Source organism: Camelina sativa, chromosome 8 (genome assembly GCF_030686135.1).
Source record: "Camelina sativa cultivar CO46 ecotype springtype chromosome 8, ASM3068613v1".
NCBI classification, from domain to species: Eukaryota; Viridiplantae; Streptophyta; class Magnoliopsida; order Brassicales; family Brassicaceae; genus Camelina; species Camelina sativa.
Window position 1 is genome coordinate 5992865 of NC_141887.1, and position 18428 is coordinate 6011292.

Consider the following 18428-nt stretch of genomic DNA (forward strand, 5'->3'; position numbering starts at 1 on the left):
GGTCGTCCTACGACTTATTGGGTTATTAAAATTTACTATTTACCAAAGGACTTGCGCTCACCAATAGTACTATCGAAAAAGACATTAGCTTAAACATGCATTTTCCAACAACGCAAGTTGTGATCAGACAAAAGGAAGGAATTTATGGACGGTCAAGAAGACCCCTATATGGCTGAAGTATAATATTGGACTGGTTCTTGTTTAATAAACAAGTTTAGAGAGGCTCCCGTAATAAGGCCGAGTCCAGATGACAACTTAGAGCCACCAGTTTTTCTATCCATTTTAAGCCCACCAATTTGTTTTCAGGGTTTCACGAATGTTTTTTTAATGTTTTTTGATATAATTAATGGTTATATTTTAGAGCTACCAATGTTATTTTATACTAAAGAATTGTTGTTTAGAAGGGAAATACTTGATATACGTTTAATTTAAAGAGTATTAATTTAAAAAGTATTATTTTAGAGCTACCAATGTTACTTTTCAAATTCTAGTGACCCATGGTCAAAATTCTAGGGACTTTTACGCTCCTACTCAAATTCTAGGGACATTTTGTCTCATGGAGTAATTTGGCATTCATCGAACGTTACTACTCATGTTACAAATTTACAATTTTTTGTATTTAATTCAAAATTGTACACAAACACTTCTAAACACTGACGAAACCATAAATTTTGCAATCTATATTTGAACATGGATGTTTACATTTATATTGAAGGAGAGGGAGAGGGAGATACTAAGAAAGACATGACTATACCATTGAACTCTTTGGACTTTTCCGTTTGTGGTATATGTGATGTCTTTGGTATCACTTTTAGCGTCGCCATTTTCCCCAACGTCCTGGAAAAAAATATACAAAACCAAACGAATATGAATAACTCACTATAGACACTACTACCTCCGTTCCAAATTAGTTCTCTAATCGTACTCTTTGTATTCTAGCATATACATATATACAATTAAACTTTTGTCAGATCAAAGTCCAGATAGAAATAATATAATCAAGGGTCTTACTCTTTGAGGTCATGGGTCATTTTTAAAGGAAAAACTTGATCTTGCTCCCCCTATATCAGCATTACATCCTGCATGATTCATGCTTATTCATTAATCACTTGTAGATGCAAATAGTTATCATTTAATTTAATCATGTTGTAATATATCTAGTATTTGATATTCCCATATTCAATAAATCTAGGCGTTTCCGCTTAAATGGGTTTTCATACGTTTGTAATTCAAATGCAAACTTTGATGTAATGTCTTTGTCTCGTATTATATATTACAGTACTATTTAGAAACCCTACTACTTAAATAACTAATAAATGTCAGCAACTAACAGACTTATAGGTTATTGTTAGTGATCGCATAAAACCAAAAGAAAATTAAAGTGATGATAGCGATCAGCGAACCTGTTGAATCGGAGAAACGTTAGTTTTGTCATCCTTCCCAATACTCAGCCCCTCCAAAAGTTCTGCTTTTTCTTCTCTCTTCTCCGAATACATTTTCTGTCAATTTACAATTTAATGTGTATCAATTTATTTGTTGCCGATCGACAATCATGCAAGCTAAACTTTTCTTTCGACCCCGATATAAATATATTTTGTTATTTAAATAAAAAGTTTAGAAATATCTGTCCTTCTTTGCGAACTACAAGGCAATATCCTTTCATTCTTACTCAATTCTTCTATACAAGCTTTCATATAAGCCTATAACCACATGAAAGTGACAACTTTCTTCATCTTTTTTATATCCACTAGTCTTTCCAAAGATAATAAATTAGTGGAGTGCATATATCTTTAAATTAGTAGGACAAAAAAGCATTTAAGTGTGGGTTTAGTTTTTTTTTCTTTTTCTTTAAAAAACATTGTTCTATATTTCCATACAACTCTAATACAAGAATACAACCTTTAAGTAAACTCATTCAACTTAGAGCAAGAAATTTGCAAAAATAGCATACACTATAACAGATTGTTTTAATACTGTTATCGTTGCATCATCGTCTATATATATTTGCATAATACATGTTGTTCATGAATAAAAAACATTTTGTGTAAGTTTGACTTAAAAATTATAAACAACAAAACGAAGATTTCACCTTTTTCGGCTAATGAAAATAGAGACTTCTACAAAATAGATGGAGTAATTGGTTGTAAATATTTTTTACGAGAAATACCCTAAAATAGCACTAAAACAAGTTGTATGGACAATTCTAGCACACATTCTATAAATTTTCAAAATTAACACTATTTAACACATTAAAATATTTGAAATTAATTTTTAAAATTTTTGTTTTTGGGTTTGGGTTCTCAATTTTACATTTAGTGTATAGTTTTGAGGGGTAGGGTTTAGTATTTTGAATTTATGATTTAATTTTGAAAGATTAATTAGTGCTATTTTTAGAATTTTTGAGATGTTTTATTAAGTTTGGAAAAAAAAATTAATTTCGTGCTATTTTTGAGAATCTCCCATGATTTATAGGGTTTTCGAATTTCTTGAGTTTTGTTTTATTAAAAAAAATTATATAGTTGAAACTTGAAGGTGATCTTTGGATTTTGCGTTAAATAAAGACAAAATAAATAAAAGTACCTGGCAAAAGTCGTTCAAGACAAAATCTGGTACGTAATCGAGTCTCTTAAAAGAAACTATCCCAGACGTTCTCCTGAGATCTGACGCGGATGAAGGAAGCATCACCTCCTTGATGCCGTTACACTTGGCCCTCGCGATGAACGCCTCGTTGTCACTCCGCCGCATATTAACGCCGGAGCTAGCAAGCACCACTTTCTCCGGAAACATTTTCGCCATGTTATACGCCACGAACCCGCCGTAGCTCGTACCAATGACGCTGAATCTCTCGACTTCGAGCTTCTCCATGAGCTTCCCCATGCACAAAGCCTGAAACATCTCTGTGCGGTTCTCCACGGTGGAAGAGGAGCCGCCGAAGAAGACAAGGTCGGGGACGTAGAGACGAAAGGATTGAGAGAGCGGCTTCACCTGATGGCTCCATTGCCACACAGCGGAAGGGCCAAAACCGTGGAGGAGGAGGAGCGAAGGTTTTTGTGTATTTTCCGACGGTGGTGGTCCCCAGAACTGTATGGTGGTTTCGGAGTCGATGGGTAAGGTTTGAAGAGAGAGACCAGCGGAGGAGAATCTCCGGCGGAGTAGTGCCTCAACGAATTTTGCGACGCTTAGAAACGAGGGAGCCATGTTTTCTTTTTTTCCTTTTTCGGACCAAGATAACAAAATATATTAAGCTTTTTTTGAGAGAGAGCGAGAGCTAAATTAACTCGATAGAGATAGAGAGAAAGAGATGTTATTAGTTATTATGAATTGTTGGATGAATTATTGCATATGTAGACAGATGTCAAAAGAAGAAGAAAAAAATTGCACTTATTGACTGCATGTCTACAATTTGTTAATTACTGTTTCCTTGTTTGGTTGTTGTTTTTTTATTATCTTTTGTATAATTTTGGAGTTATTCGTTGGAGATCAGTTAGTTTTAATTAGTGATTCATCAGAGTTAAGGGAAGAAGGAAGAAGTTCAAACAACTTGTATTTATGGTTATTGTTTAATATTTAGCTTGAATATATGCTTTGAATAGTTAATTTTATCTTTAAGTTTTGTATAAATTACCTGTAATTAATGATGTTCTGCTTTGTACTGCCAATCAAACAAATTTATAGAAATTTAGGTAAATATCTTTTTAGGTTATATAAAAAGTAGTTTCTAGAAAGTGATTAACAAAAAAAAAAGCAAGAAACTTAAATAACCTTGGGTCGAAGAAACTGTACTGTTTATTTTAACTTAATAGTGTATAACTAGGACTAGGAGCCAAACTACATGCATGGACAATATTAATTAGGAAATCAAGCTGTAATTCATATTGCCCGTCCGTGATGTTGTAATGAAGGACACAATTTGAGTTGTGGTGATACAATATTTATTTATTTTTGGTGTAAATTAATAAATTTGGACCTTGACTCCATTACTAATCTTCTATGATGGAAGTAATTTTCTCTGTTTGAAGACCAAAACAGATTAAATTATCTTAACGTCGATGCTAAGTATTGTTGAATTTGTCTTGCAAATAAAGAACCTTCTCTATTCGTCACGAAATGTCCACACGATAATAAGTTAAAAAGCACACATTAACTATTACGTACGTTATGTATACGTTATTACGTACGTGGTTGTTTTATGGGTAAGGGTTTCTCTATTAAATGAAAAGAAGTAAAGTTTGTACGAGCTACTTTTTTTAGTTAGACATGCCATAAAAAAAAATTATATGGAGCCAACTAGAATTTAATAAGCAATTAAGGAGGGCCCGTAGATCGTGGTCCTGGAATTGACTTATCACTTATGGGTAGGCTCTCTCCGAAACCAGAGTTGGAGCTAATCTTGAGTTCAACATAAGTTTTAGAGTTGATAATTAAAACATAAGTCAATCGAAACAGTTTAGATTCTAAAATCCATCTCTAGCAAGCTTTGATTTCGAATATGATCGCATACAACCTTAGAGCGTAACGTGGTGCTTGCATGATTTTATACTCGTCAAGAATCAGACTATATATAGTGATATAGTGGCTGAGATTGTGTGAAGAAGAACTGACCAAGTCCGTAAAAGGAGGTTTCGAGTTTGGGTTTTAAAAAGAGAAGAAACTCTGGTACGAGTTTTTCAGGCACAAATCAAGTGATCAATCGGTTTACACATATCAGAAATTAAACCAGGATTGGTTCAGAGCTTGGTTGAAGACGAGATGTACTTAAAAAGTTGACATCGGGTTGATCTTGGAGAACTCGTACTTCGCTGTCAGTAGAAAATATATAAATCATGCTATCGAAATCACCATCCAGTACTTCGCTGTCAGCGAACTTCCCACTTGCGCAGGGATACAAATCATATAATCGTTAGTTCATATAACCACAAATGTATTTTGTTAATTATAATATGGCAGTTTTCTAAAGTATATGTTTTTTGGCCATTGGGCTATATTTTTACATAGCGTGATATCTTTAGAATTTGGGGACCATTGGGACATTGCTCATCCCGCTCCCAGTACCCCTCAACGAGAGTCGTTCATAGTAGTAGTACTAAAAACCGCCAATCACATACATTACTGTATTGTCAATACACAACAATTTAGTATACGCCTACGTAACCTTTGTAGCTTTACCACCAAGTATGAATCATTCATTAGTACTAGTAGTATATGTGGTCGAACATCAAACAAATAAATTCTTTATATTAAAAACAAAAAAAAGGTTGCCACACTATTTTGTAGCATAGCATGCTACTGCAAATAAGTAAAGAACGCTTATAAATTCACTGCGTCTAATTGTATTACCACAAATTAACGTTTAATAACTTGATTTTATGACTTTGTTTTGGATCTTGTTAGTTTTGGTCTGTTAATATCATAGAACACTCTTATTTAAGTACTTTTATAGTCTTTTTTTTTTTTTTTTTTTTTTTTTTGACAAACTCTTTTATAGTCTTTTATTCGGTATAAAATTATCTCAATTTTCGACCTCTGCCACAGTTCAGTGATTTAATCCATCTAATATCTATTGTACTGTTAGCTATGAAGGCTATTGTTTTTGGCTTATATATAGTCCAAATCCGTAATCATATTTTGATTATATTTGTGTTGACCCCACAAGATGTAAATCATCTGCTTTCAAATATAACTTTAACAATTCAGCCGTATTAAAAACGACACCTCAAAAACTAGTTGGACTAACATCATTCATATGATATTTGTATCGAGTCTTTAGTACAAGTTTTATTTATATAACAACATTTTCACACACGTAAAAACGTGAGTAATTTATATATAGAATAACACGCATAGGGAACCTTATGTATATATATGATGAACATAGAAAACCATCTAAGACCAAAAGATACGGGGTCAAGATTGGCTTGTTACAAAAATATGCAAGCAAATCCTAGAAAAGAGAAGGAAATTACAGTGTGGACATAGCACATAAATACAAAGAAGAAGAAAAAAAGAAAAGAAATGTGAAGCAAATTGGTATAGACTATACCGTATAGTAAAAAAGAAAAAAAAGAAGAAGAAGAATCAGATGATGAAGTCTGGCTATAATTAACTAGACCATAAAGAAGAACAAAGAGGCTTGCTTACATTGTGACATATATATAAAGGCTTCAAACAATGATTCACCTCTAGGTGGTGGTAGCTGAAGATTCTGGTTCAAGATCATTTTGAAATCTTGAAATAAATCCATAAATTGAATAAAAATCAATATATAGGAATATATGTTCCAAGATCACGAAAAAAATTGGATCTCAGAAATTCCAAAGGTTAATACTGTAATGAGAGAAATCATCTTCACAAGCTTCATCATAGTAAAAATCAGACGATTGTGTTGGAAAATACAAATTGGTTGAATCATCATCCGTGAAAAAACCGAACTCCCCCGAGGTTTGAGGACCACCTACAAGATTCTCGTCCTCCCATATAAAAGGCCAATACGACGACGTGTCGTTACTACTATTAGTAGTACCCTCGTTGTTGTTGTTATTACCTTGCTCAACTTGCCCTAACATAGGCCCACCACTCCCACCACTCATTTCCCCACGTGCTGAAATTATCTCTTCCTCCTCCTCCTCCTCCTCCGTCTTATGGTCGCCACGTGGCGGAGACGGTTGCGGTGGTACTAGCTGATCCTCCTCCTCCTCGCAGGCGAAACGGCTCGCCACGACCTGAATCTGCTGCGGCGTAAGAGAACGACCGCCGGGAATCACCGGGGGATTATCTGGGAAGTTAAAACGTGCCCCAGGGCCACGGAGACAGTAAAGAGCCGCGTCGAAAGCACGCGCCGCTTTCTCAGCTGATTCAAAAGAGCCGAGCCAGATCCTCTCACGGCTGTTGGGGAGACGTATCTCAGCAACCCATTTACCCCACTTCCTCTTCCGTACACCAGTGTACTTGGGCGATGCAGCTTCCATATCTAGAGTTGGATAATATAAAATTGGGTTTTTGTGTATTTTTGAGTATGAGTGATGAAATAGTGGTGTATGTATGTATCTTCAGGTATGTTTTGGAGATGACAGTATAGTGAAAATGGCGGCTTGTGAGTGTATATATACATGAGTGTGTGATAAGTACAGTTATATGAAGAAGGTCGCAGATTGTATGCGCGTTGTTGAAGAAGATGATGCCTACGTGGCAACGCGGATGCCTAGTTAGCGATCACGTTTTATTATTCCACACGTGCTCTGTAAATTAATTCCCTCCAGTTATTATGATGTTTTCAATTGCTTATTTTACCTTTTTTTTTTTTTAACTAAACCACAAAATTAAAACATTAATCATATATATTATCTTTTTTCACTTCTTATTATTTAAGTATAAGTTTTATTTATTACTAGTTTTTAATTTCAAATTTGAAAATTTATAAGAGCATCTGCATTGGTAAATATTTAGTGGGTTTCTCAAAATATTGTATTTTAATTATTTTTATATAAAATTATTATTTATTTAAATAAGAAATTAGAAAAATAAAATATAACCAGATAGAATTAGCCAATATTTAGTGGGTTTCTCAAAATATTGTATTTTAATTATTTTATCTAAAATTATTATTTATTTAAATAAGAAATTAGAAAAATAAAATATAACCAGTTAGAATTAGCCATGTATCCAGAATACTCAAATGAGAATTTTTGAGAAAAGTTTCTCACTTTCTCTCCTACTTTTTTGTTACTTTTAATTTTTTAATTAGTGAAAACTTAGTTAAGAAACCCTTGATGCATATGACCTAATGAATACAACATTACAACTTAAAAAAAAAAAAAAAATGTAATCTTTATTCAAAACGAAAAACGTTTTTTACATCTTGAAAATTGAAAGTTCTTATGGAAATAATCGTTAGGGTTGTTTATAGACTTTCCTAGTTTTTTAAGTTTTACAATAATTCTTTTTTTGTTAAAAGCTTACAATATTTCTACAAATTTGATCGAGTGATTTAAAAACATATGTAACTCTTCTGATGACTACTAAATCTAAGTATTTTGGCAATCGTGATCTGCAAAACTAGCTTGAAATGTGTTTTTATTAAACGAGTTATACCGATGCCAAGTAATGTGGTACTTTACAATTAATGTATCTGTTTCTTTTATTTACATTCTTTCTCTATTTGAACGTTTTTTTTTGCTTCAGTCGTAGAAGACATATCGCATTTTTATATATTTTCTTTGAGCAAAAACAAGGAATATGGCATATAAGTCCAATTGAAACCGGTATCATTGAGTAGTACCACAATACCGTTTTTTTGTTTTTGGTTGCTTGTTTGTATCCAAAAGTGTTAAGCACCTTAGTAGTACGACTAATAACGTGTATATAACGTATATATAGAGACCATGACTTAATTTATCTACTATTTTTTTCCTTTTTTTTGTCGACCACATATTTAAATGATCAAAACAAACCTTTCAAATTGGTGACCCATTATATATGATGTGAAGATTTTACAAACGAAGAACTTATTTATGAGCATAAGCATTGACATGTGACTAAGATAAATAATTCAAAACAATGACATAAACAACAGCAAAGTCTGCAATATTACATATGATCAACCAACAAAAGACGACGATAGCATTAGCGCATTTGCAACAGACTGTTCTGACCCGGTTAAAATAGATCGTTATGCTTTCTCCACATATATTGCAATTTAAACGGATATATTAACACGTAAAGCTCTATTATATATGTCGGTTAAATAATAGTTTATGTATGCCTTGTTCTCCCGGTTTGGATTTATAAACCGTTTTAATTATAAAAGTTGTTGAAGCAATTATATATAACTATATAACTGGGGTAGATCAAATGGTGTTATAGTATAATTGGTAACTCTCTTTTAAATATCTTTTCCAAAAGTGAAAGGTATCATGTAAAATATAAAGTGGATGGTTTGGTACATTTGTAGTCCCTTGTGCCATAGATGAAATTAGGAGTTTAAATTATTTTATATATTTAATATAGATAAATTGATAGATAGACATGTGTTTGGTCAACATCCTATCATAGTATTGTAACACGTTTCATGAAAGCTACACTTGTGAAGGAATGAATTTGGATCCTTCCCCACTTCTTTCTTAATCATCTATTATGTATATATAATTATATATATATATATATATATATATTTTTTTGCTTTTTAATTAGGTTTGTATTCAGCGGCTATATAACAGACGTTGGATAAAACGATTAACCAAACCAGACATTTTATTACTAATTTGTTTCCTAGTTGTCAATAACAAAACGACTGACAACAACAATTGAATTTTATTCATTTTACAATTGTTGATTCAACAATACTCCAGGTTTTAACTACATATCAGAGAAACTCGAGTGATGATTTTAAAATTATAATAAACAGTAAAAATTAACGTTTCGAATTTTGAATTAACGACCAAACGTCGAAATATGGCATTGTCATTAACAACTGCAAAACAGTCATTTCTTCAGAAAACGAAAAAGTTATATAGTACAAACACAATCAATCGTTTATATGGTCCCATGATCCCATCGTTATAATGTTAACTGTCAACAATGATGTCAACAGTGGATTTTTCAGACTCAAATGGAAAAGCCCATATAAGTACTTAATGGGCTTTATGGGGCTCATTTACAAGATAGAATCATAGAAGAAAACAAAGACACTGAGCATCTTCTTCTGCCTTGTGTGTCTTCTTGTCGCCGCCGGACCTCCGTCGCATGGCTTTTCCCCACATTTTCACCTCGCCGCTTACCCTTCAGACTCTATTACTTCTCCGACGTATATTTTAAGGTACTGCATCTCTCAGTTTGTACATTTACATCACGCATGGCATCTGAAAGACTAGTTTCACGGTTTTGATGTAAATAATCTATCGATCCAATTATTGTGTTTAAGTCGATCTAGAGGTGGAAAAAACTAAGGGTTGATGGTTGTTGTTGTTTAGGTGCATAAAGGTGAGGCTGTGATGGAAGGGTTACGATGTAGGCTACGATTCTACGTGAATGCCCATAACATGTTTGCGATAATGCCTGAGAGAAGCGTTTTATCCGGCGAGTCCTCTTTCGGACGGGTATGGGTGAGGTTCATGACCAGCAGCAAGCGTGTTCAAGATAGGAGTAGGGAAAAGAGAGTCCAAGAGCTCGAGATAGCTACAGAGAAATGGAAAATTGCTTCCAAAGTGATTTTCTTGATGGAGGTGTTGAAGGGTGAGCGAGATATGATCATTACAGTCAGGTCGTTGGAGCAGTACAGAAGACAGATTAATTTGCCTAAACCGCATAAGATCAGCGATTTCATCAGAAAGTCTCCTAAGTTGTTTGAGTTGTACAAAGATCAGAGAGGGGTCTTGTGGTGTGGGTTGACAGAGGAAGGGGAAGACTTGTTGGACGAGCATGACAGGTTACTTGAGGGGAATGGAGACAAGGCTGCAGAACATGTGACTAGGTGTTTGATGATGTCTATTGATAAGAAGCTTCCTTTGGATAAGATTGTTCATTTCCGGAGGGATTTTGGGTTGCCTCTTGATTTTAGGATAAACTGGGTCAACAAGTTTCCTCAGCATTTTAAAGTTGTGAAACTTGGAGATGAGGAGTATCTTGAGCTTGTTTCATGGAACCCAGCTTGGGCTGTCACAGAGTTGGAGAAGAAGACTCTAGGTTTAACTGAGGAAAACGATCACAAGCCAGGTGTGCTTTCACTGGCTTTCCCCATGAAGTTTCCTCCGTCATACAAGAAAATGTACAGGTACAGAGGGAAGATAGAACATTTTCAGAAACGAACTTACCTGTCTCCTTATGCTGATGCACGTGGACTCGAAGCAGGTTCAAAGGAATTCGACAAACGGGCGATTGCGGTTATGCACGAACTGCTTAGCTTTACACTTGAGAAGAGATTGGTGACGGATCATCTGACCCATTTCAGAAGGGAGTTTGTGATGCCGCAGAAGCTGATGAGGATTTTTCTGAAGCATTGTGGTATCTTCTATGTCTCTGAGAGAGGGAAGAGGTTCAGTGTGTTCTTGACAGAAGGTTACCAAGGGCCAGAGCTGATTGACAAGTGTCCTTTGATACTTTGGAAAGAGAAGCTGCTGAAGTTTACGGGTTACAGAGGAAGGAAGAGAGATATTCCAACTTATAGTGATACTTTGGACATGCAAGAAAGCGAACTGCTGGAGAGTGGTTCAGGAGATGAAAGTTTGAGTGTTGAATTTGAGAAAGATGATGATGATGTGGGAACAGATGATGATGAGATGGACATTGATGAAGTCAATGATGCATATGAAGAGCATAACAAAGTTTAGAGAAAAGTCTCTAAATCATTTGCTGAGCAAGAATCTGATGGAAAGTTTGGAAACTTTCCTCTTCCTTTGTATATGTAAAACACCTGACGTTACTATCTTCACAAGGTTCATGAAGTTTCTATTCAAACAATCTCCAATATTGTAGAAGAAGGGAAGTCTGAATTGTACACAATACCGAGTAGGTGAATTTTACAATAAGATTGAAATAGACAAAAAAGAAAAAAAGAAAAAATAGATACCTAGCTAAGGTGTAAATTCAACTGTATAACATGCTCGTATAGGTGAGGGAAGGGGTAACCTATTAAAGCTGTAACAGGATTGTGAGAACTCTTTATGACAATTGAAATACACACTAGACTAAAAAGAACAGTGGATCCAAAAAAAAAAAAAAAGAGTTTAACAGAAACATTAAAAATTAGTAATAAGTTTTTAAACATAAATAAAATTAATAATAGAAGAAGAAAGAGGAAAAGTTTATTGCAATAATCATGTGACTTTGCCAAATCGAACATTTTCTCTCCGCAGGCTTCTTGTTTATTTTAAGAAGATTCAAAATGTCTCCGAACAAAAAGAAAAATTTATAAGAAAACAAATAAAATAAGGGAAAAATAAGAAAAGAACCAAAGAGTTGATTCATCATGTCTGCGAAAAAAAAAGTAAACAGTAATCAATCTTTGTTGTGGTTCAAGCAAGCCAGTCTTCTCCATCCATGCCTTCAATCTCTCCAATCTCCATACTGTAAATTACAATATCACACATCAATAACGTTACAGTAGATATAATCAATTACCACGATAATGGGAAAAAAGAACAAAATATAATGAAGAACACTAAGTTACCAAGCAACCAAACTTGAATAATACAAGCAATGATAATTCACAACAAGAATATATAACTTATAATTATATATCGGATGACGTCAAGACGGTTTTGGGACAGTTTCAGAAAAATGGGGTAAGGATAGTGTTTGATAGATGTCGGCGATATTATCATTGGATTGGACCATAACAAAAAAAAAAACAACGGACAGCTTCAGATCATGCAATAAACCGATGTGGATCCTTCTCATACCACAAGTTTTTCATATTGTTTAATCAATACGTTCAAATTTTTAATTATCAAAAAGAAACAAAAAAATGATTCTGTTTTTTGTGTTCTGCCTCAAATCTCAATCACTGAAGTTTATGCAAGAACCGCCGCAATTTTCACCGCCGGTGATTCCGGAGGAAGAGAATACAGATTTAATAATTTAATTTAGCATACAAAAAAAAAATATATATAATTACCAGGATAAGGGAGGATTGTGAGGGATTGAGTAATGATCAGTGAGATTGTAAGGATGAAACAATTCTTCTTCAGTTTGGTTTAACCACGAAGGGAACTCCATGACGTCACTAAGCTTAGGGAACACGTCATCTTCGACTTCTTCTGTCTCCGGTTTAATCTCCGGCGCCTCCACCGTTTTCATCATGAGCTCTGACCACCAAGCTGACGTCCCCACGTTGTTCTCCCCGGCGGAGGAAGAGGGTGGTTGAGGAGCTGAATCTGAGGTGGCGGTGGTGAAGGTGGGAGGAGGTGAAGGGGAAGAGTAGATGTGTGGATTAGTCGGAAAAAACGATGATGAGGAAGATGAAGATGATGATGATGATGAAGATGAAGATGTTGTCGATGAGGTTTGGATGTAGTCGTTGAAATCTTGGAAGTTTAGGTTTAACCCTAAAGGTTGGTTAGGGAGGAGGAAATTGAGAGACGGATTCGTCCAAGAAAACGGATCCGGAGGTGGAGGAGGAGGAGGCGACGGAGAGAAGAGATTAAGCGGCTGCGGTGGTGGCGGTGGTTGAGGCGGTGGGATCCTAGAGGCTTGTCTCATGGAAGCGCGGTGTTGTTTTAAAGCGGTGACGATTTCTCTACGAGCTTCAGCCATGTTGAGGAGACGTTCTTGGTAAGGACGGCTAGTGTGAAGTCGCCTCCTCACTTGTTTCTTGTGCGTTTGCGTTTGCGATTGCGTTTTGCCGCCGCCGCCGCCGCCACCGCTTCCATCGGTTGTGGTGGTCATAATAGTAGTGGTGGTGGAAGAAGCAAGAAGTTGTTGCTTCACGAGAGATCGGATGTAAGTAGCTGAGACGCGTGGTTCTTGCTTGTTTGATCTGACCATTAAAGATTTTAATTATGATTTATATAAGTACTACTAACAACATGTGTTTCTTCTCTTGGATCATTATTTTTCTCAAGGCTGTATTTTGAGTTAGAAGAGATTGTAAATAATGATGAGATTTAGACAAATGTCTCCGGAAAGAGAACAGAAAGAGAAAGAGAGGTGATGAAGGAGGAAGAAGAAGCAAAGCCTCGTGGGTGATATAAATACTCTGCTCTTCTCGCCCAATATTACTGAAATTTTATTTTTGTAAGAAAACTCGAAATTATTATAAAAAAATGAGACATATTACTTCAGAGTTAATCAGTGTCTGTGTGTGTGTGTTTTTTTTCTCTCCCAATTTTGGCAAAAACTGAATTGTTTTTTTCTTTCATTAAACTTTGCCGTAAATGGGTCTGTTTGGATGGTTGGGCACTTGGCAGTAATTGACCAAAGTGTCCTCTCTCTTACTTAACAAAAGATAAAATTGGTAGAAGAAATTGTGTTAATTTCTTTTCTTTTCTTTCTCGTGTAAGCAAATATTTAAAGTGACTGTTCTCTGAAAAAGAAGTCTAAAATTTTGTATCCACTACAAGACATGCTAAACTGATACATACTATATTTAGAATAATGTAAATGGTAAGAGATAAACTGTGTGTTTGGATCTTAGCAACATAACTTCCCCAATAAAAGCAAAAGGGTTCTTATCGCAACAGAAGATTTTGTAATTGATTGATTCCAAAATAGATAAAATGAAAATTATGCAGAAATATAAAAGGTTTGATATATTTAAAAACAACAAATGTCTTTTTTTTTTTGAAGAAGAAAATAATTCTTTCTGTTTTGGGAGGGGGGGGGGGGGGGTATTATTGGAGTTTTAGGGAAGAGAATCCATATGACACTAGTCTTCTGTTAAAAGCCTTTGTCTGCAAGTACAGTGGGACCCACCTACATGAAGATCAAACAAATGCTCTTTTAAATGATTTTATTTTCTTTTATTTTTTGCATATATGATGCAAATATTAATATTCTACCGCTCACTTTATAACAGACATTGAAAATTTTACTAGATTCGATTTAGTGAAAAGAGACGTAACCCTGTATAACTTATGAAGATATTTTTGATTCTTGGAATTTTACCACTTTTGAAATTTTATGTGAAAGTACACAAATGATATAAACACGAATGAATTGAATAGAGTATTACCATATACGATCATCACCCATTATCCGTTTATTCCGAGAAACAAAACAATGGTCTACTACGTACATACATACGAGATTTGTTCAAAACTAACTAGTCAAACGTTTACAGATAATGGTAACTTTAGTTTGTCTTGATTCATGCCTAACTCCATGATCTCATACTATATTCTTAACCTATTAGTACAGAGATTTAAGGAAACTAAAATACATTAATTCGAGAAACGTAAGATTAATATAAATGAAAGAAGCAGAAAGGAGAATATATACCTTTTTTTTTCTAACCCTAGTTTAAAATCGATAGGGTTTCAGTAGATGCGGTCAAAGAAAATGTGTAGCGACTACATGTACCCAAATTTTTAAATTTGAGCTTTATTTGACTAAGAGACAGCCAGTAGTTATCTAGTTTTTATTTTCTCCATCAATGCATGCAGAATTGTAGTAATAGTTATGTTATTCACCAAATAAGTTGTTGTACTAAAAGAGATTGAGATTATGACAACACCAGAGTATGAGAGAGGGAGAGGTATGGTGAAAATGTGTCTGCAGGCAATACTGTGGGGATATATAAAAGCAGAAATATATAGTCCAAATTCGAGGTTTCTTTCAAATTCAACTCTCTCCCTCTCTCTCCCTCCCTCCTTTCATTGTCAATGCACAATATAATTCAATACGGCCCTTTTTCCTAATTTCACTTTCACACACTAAGGGTGTCATTGGAAAGCAAATGTTAGTTTTCGATTTTCCAACCGCAGATCATAAACCAAAATTATCTTAATTAAAATAACATTCTAGTAATTGTTGTGTTGGTTTCTGATAATTAATTACATATGGGCCACCGGTGAAGTCAAATTAAAAAAATTGCGGCTTATAAAGATTTGCAAGTATGGAATTATTATTATCTTTTTCTTTTATGATATTGCGATATATGTAGAGATATACGTGTGTGTGTATTACCCTGAAGAGGGAGTGAGTGACAGAGGTATGGCTACTGTTACCCAATTTGTTTTCTCTCCTTTATTTTCTCTTTGGCAGAGTTTTTTCAGACAGCAGTACTAGTGACAGTAAAAGTAATTTCTGTATCACGACAGATATCAAAAAAATAAATCATATTCCATTTTCTTAGTAAATTTATTGCACATTTTACTCCCTAATTTTACTCTTTCATATATCAAAAAGATAATGAATGTAACTTAGGTTCACTGGTTCAGTAACGTTTTAAAATTGAGTTTGATCACACCATCATTCAAACACTCACTACAAAGAAAAGCTTAAATTAAATCACTTAAATTGAACCATACAACTAAGTGATACAATTTTAAATTACTTATTTATCATTGATACAAAAATTAAAAATGTAACATCATTTGCAATAACCGATGTCGTTTTAATTTGTGTGGCATCAATTGATTGAAACTGATGTAAATAAAAATTAATTTGTATCACTTTTATATATTGATATAAATGTATAAATTTACATCACTTAAATAATTGATTTATTTATAAATTTATATTTACATCACTTAAGAAAATGATATATGATTTAAGTCACTAATTAGTGATACTAATTATATAAGAAAAAAAAATTGTATCGATTCTTATAAAACTGGTAATTTAGCATCATTTTTTATGGCTTTACATCACTTTTTTTTTATAATTGCCGAACCAAAAAAAAATCCTTTTCTTTCTAATTATTTAAAAAAAAATTATCTCCCTAATTTACTATTTTGTTGGAAATAGAATATCCATTTTCCCACGATTAAGTGAATCAAATTACAAATTTTCTTAAAAAATAGAATCCTAACTTCTTCTAAATATCTCTAGAAATCTACGTTACCTTTGCACTATCTAATTCTAATAGTTTTTTATTTCTTTTTAATATAACTTCTTCGGTTCTTCTTCTTCATTTCATCTTCTTTTTTTTTATCAATATATTTTATTATAACTTTGTAGTGATTTGCCTTTTCTATGCCATCCAAATGCACCCGAAAAGAACAAAACCCCAAAACAATATAACATAAAACCATGTCATCAAGTCGCCGTGAGGAATTGTTGGAGGTGAAGAAGTTGGAGTCACCAGTTCTTGGTTTGCCCCTAATTAAGATCATAGAAGACATCCCAAACAAATGTCAACGGTGTAAAATTCTCAGTCTAAAGTGTTCCATTTCACAAAGCTTTTGTTATCAAGACGTTGAAGGAAGGTGAGAGAGACTCTGAGAAGGATAAAAACATAAAGCACAATGTAAATATATTTTAGATGATGTCAATTAATATTTCTAGAATTATGAGGCTTAGAAGGAGCTGAGCGGACGTGATGGAGATAGAGACACATATCTCTGTGATTCACCATTGATGGAACAGATCTAAATGATTTTCAAGATGAGATTCAAGACTATGGTGAATTAAGAACAAAATTAGCTAATGATTGTGGGATTTGTTTTTGATTTTCAAACTATGTATCCATATTTTCTATGAAATTTAATTTTTAATATTATTTAATTTATAATTATTGATTATTGAAAACAGCAAAATTATTATAATTAGTTTGAAACTAACACAAAATTCAGCAATTAATTATATTTGATTTAAAATTTTAATTGTAAAATATACAATTATTTGAATCATTTATTAAAACTGATATTATAATCTTAACATCAGGTATTTAGAATTGACATAAATATTTAACATCGTTTACTCTAACTGAAACAAATATTAAAATTATTTATATTAACTGATGCAAAATTAGTATTATGTTTTTGTAATGATACATAATAACTTCAATTACAATAATCGATACAAATATTTGTTTCAACCGATACAAATTATTTACATCAATAAAATATAAATCATTCATTAAAATGATGCAGATTATTTTTGTATCATTTAAATCTGATGCAAAAATATTAAATAAATGATGTAATATTACATTTTTTTTGCAGTGACTTTCTATTTATCACCCGAGACATGTGCCCCCATCTCACCGACTGCGACCGACCGACGTTGGTTCTGCTACTGAGAGCCCATCAATATTTGTATAGCAACATTCATTAAGCATCATTTTAGTTACAGAAAGAGATTTACCAAGCATTTAAGTGTGATAAGAATTGTAAACCGTCTGAATGAAAGGAAACAAAAAAAAGTGTGCTGATGCCATGCACAACATGTATGTCAAATCGACAACTTGTTAATAATCTTTAAATCGTTTGATATACGATTAATTTAGAACGGATTTAGTAAATAATGAATACTGGCTAAGTATAATTGTATAAACATAATTTTTTGAGAAATTTAATATATATATCGAATTATTTTTTTAAAAAAGAAAAGAAAAATTAAAAATAAGCAATGTAGGTAAAACAAATTCAGGTATGTATGGGACAAAGAAAGAGTCAACGGCAGACGAAAGAGGAAAGAAATGAAAGGTCGTTGGTAAAACTTTGTTAGGGAGAGTCAATAATTACCGCTTTAAGCTGGAAATTATTCATATATACTCGGATATAAAAATTTCCTTTTCTCTCATCCCCTTCACTTAGTATATTTAATCTTATCCGGTAAAGATGATTTAATCTGGCTGTAATTGTATGTAGATCGTATAACTAACTAGTACGACTTTTAAATGTGAATGTGTAAGTTGTGACAAGAAATATTTTCCTGGCGCTATAACTGATTCATAATTTTGTTTTTATAAAATTACGAACTTTAATTATTTAATATATTATATAATATTAATTAAGATATTGCTAACTTAATAGTTTGATGAGTTTAGGTAC

At 33.4% G+C, this 18428-nt stretch overlaps 4 protein-coding genes and 1 pseudogene across 5 annotated transcripts; 1 reads left to right on the forward strand and 4 right to left on the reverse strand.

Moving 5' to 3' along the window:
- Positions 1 to 547: 547 nt before the first annotated feature.
- On the reverse strand, positions 548 to 1079 carry LOC147939740 (uncharacterized). The gene is made up of 2 exons (XM_087463618.1): positions 1012 to 1079; positions 548 to 837 (listed from the first exon to the last, which is right to left on the reverse strand). The coding sequence occupies exons 1-2, from the start codon at positions 1029 to 1031 to the stop codon at positions 705 to 707; spliced, it is 153 nt and encodes a 50-aa protein (XP_087319744.1). The 5' UTR covers positions 1032 to 1079; the 3' UTR covers positions 548 to 704.
- Positions 594 to 3378, reverse strand: LOC104706483 (uncharacterized). Its single transcript, XM_019229221.2, has 4 exons — positions 2581 to 3378; positions 1404 to 1499; positions 1012 to 1079; positions 594 to 837 (listed from the first exon to the last, which is right to left on the reverse strand). The coding sequence occupies exons 1-3, from the start codon at positions 3196 to 3198 to the stop codon at positions 1062 to 1064; spliced, it is 732 nt and encodes a 243-aa protein (XP_019084766.1). The 5' UTR covers positions 3199 to 3378; the 3' UTR covers positions 594 to 837; positions 1012 to 1061.
- A 2702-nt stretch (positions 3379 to 6080) lies between these two features.
- On the reverse strand, positions 6081 to 7100 carry LOC104706484 (ethylene-responsive transcription factor ERF016 pseudogene; annotated as a pseudogene). The gene has a single exon (XR_015564546.1). The product of XR_015564546.1 is annotated as an ethylene-responsive transcription factor ERF016 pseudogene (transcript).
- A 2574-nt stretch (positions 7101 to 9674) lies between these two features.
- LOC104706485 (protein WHAT'S THIS FACTOR 1 homolog, chloroplastic-like) lies at positions 9675 to 11451 on the forward strand. The gene is made up of 2 exons (XM_010422683.3): positions 9675 to 9811; positions 9966 to 11451. The coding sequence occupies exon 2, from the start codon at positions 9987 to 9989 to the stop codon at positions 11319 to 11321; it is 1335 nt and encodes a 444-aa protein (XP_010420985.1). The 5' UTR covers positions 9675 to 9811; positions 9966 to 9986; the 3' UTR covers positions 11322 to 11451.
- A 322-nt stretch (positions 11452 to 11773) lies between these two features.
- Positions 11774 to 13727, reverse strand: LOC104706487 (protein AAL-toxin resistant 7). Its single transcript, XM_010422684.3, has 2 exons — positions 12608 to 13727; positions 11774 to 12057 (listed from the first exon to the last, which is right to left on the reverse strand). The coding sequence occupies exons 1-2, from the start codon at positions 13474 to 13476 to the stop codon at positions 12006 to 12008; spliced, it is 921 nt and encodes a 306-aa protein (XP_010420986.1). The 5' UTR covers positions 13477 to 13727; the 3' UTR covers positions 11774 to 12005.
- Between the last annotated feature and the right edge of the window lie 4701 nt (positions 13728 to 18428).

Coding starts and splice junctions, on each gene's coding strand:
- LOC104706487 (XM_010422684.3), bottom strand. CDS start 13,476: ATGGTCAGATCAAACAAGCAAGAACCACGCGTCTCAGCTACTTACATC. Junction 12,058..12,607: donor CACAATCCTCCCTTATCCTG/GTAATTATATAT, acceptor TGTAATTTACAG/TATGGAGATTGGAGAGATTG.
- LOC104706483 (XM_019229221.2), bottom strand. CDS start 3,198: ATGGCTCCCTCGTTTCTAAGCGTCGCAAAATTCGTTGAGGCACTACTC. Junction 1,500..2,580: donor TCTTGAACGACTTTTGCCAG/GTACTTTTATTT, acceptor GTAAATTGACAG/AAAATGTATTCGGAGAAGAG.
- LOC147939740 (XM_087463618.1), bottom strand. CDS start 1,031: ATGACCCATGACCTCAAAGA. Junction 838..1,011: donor ATGACCCATGACCTCAAAGA/GTAAGACCCTTG, acceptor ATTTTTTTCCAG/GACGTTGGGGAAAATGGCGA.
- LOC104706485 (XM_010422683.3), top strand. CDS start 9,987: ATGGAAGGGTTACGATGTAGGCTACGATTCTACGTGAATGCCCATAAC.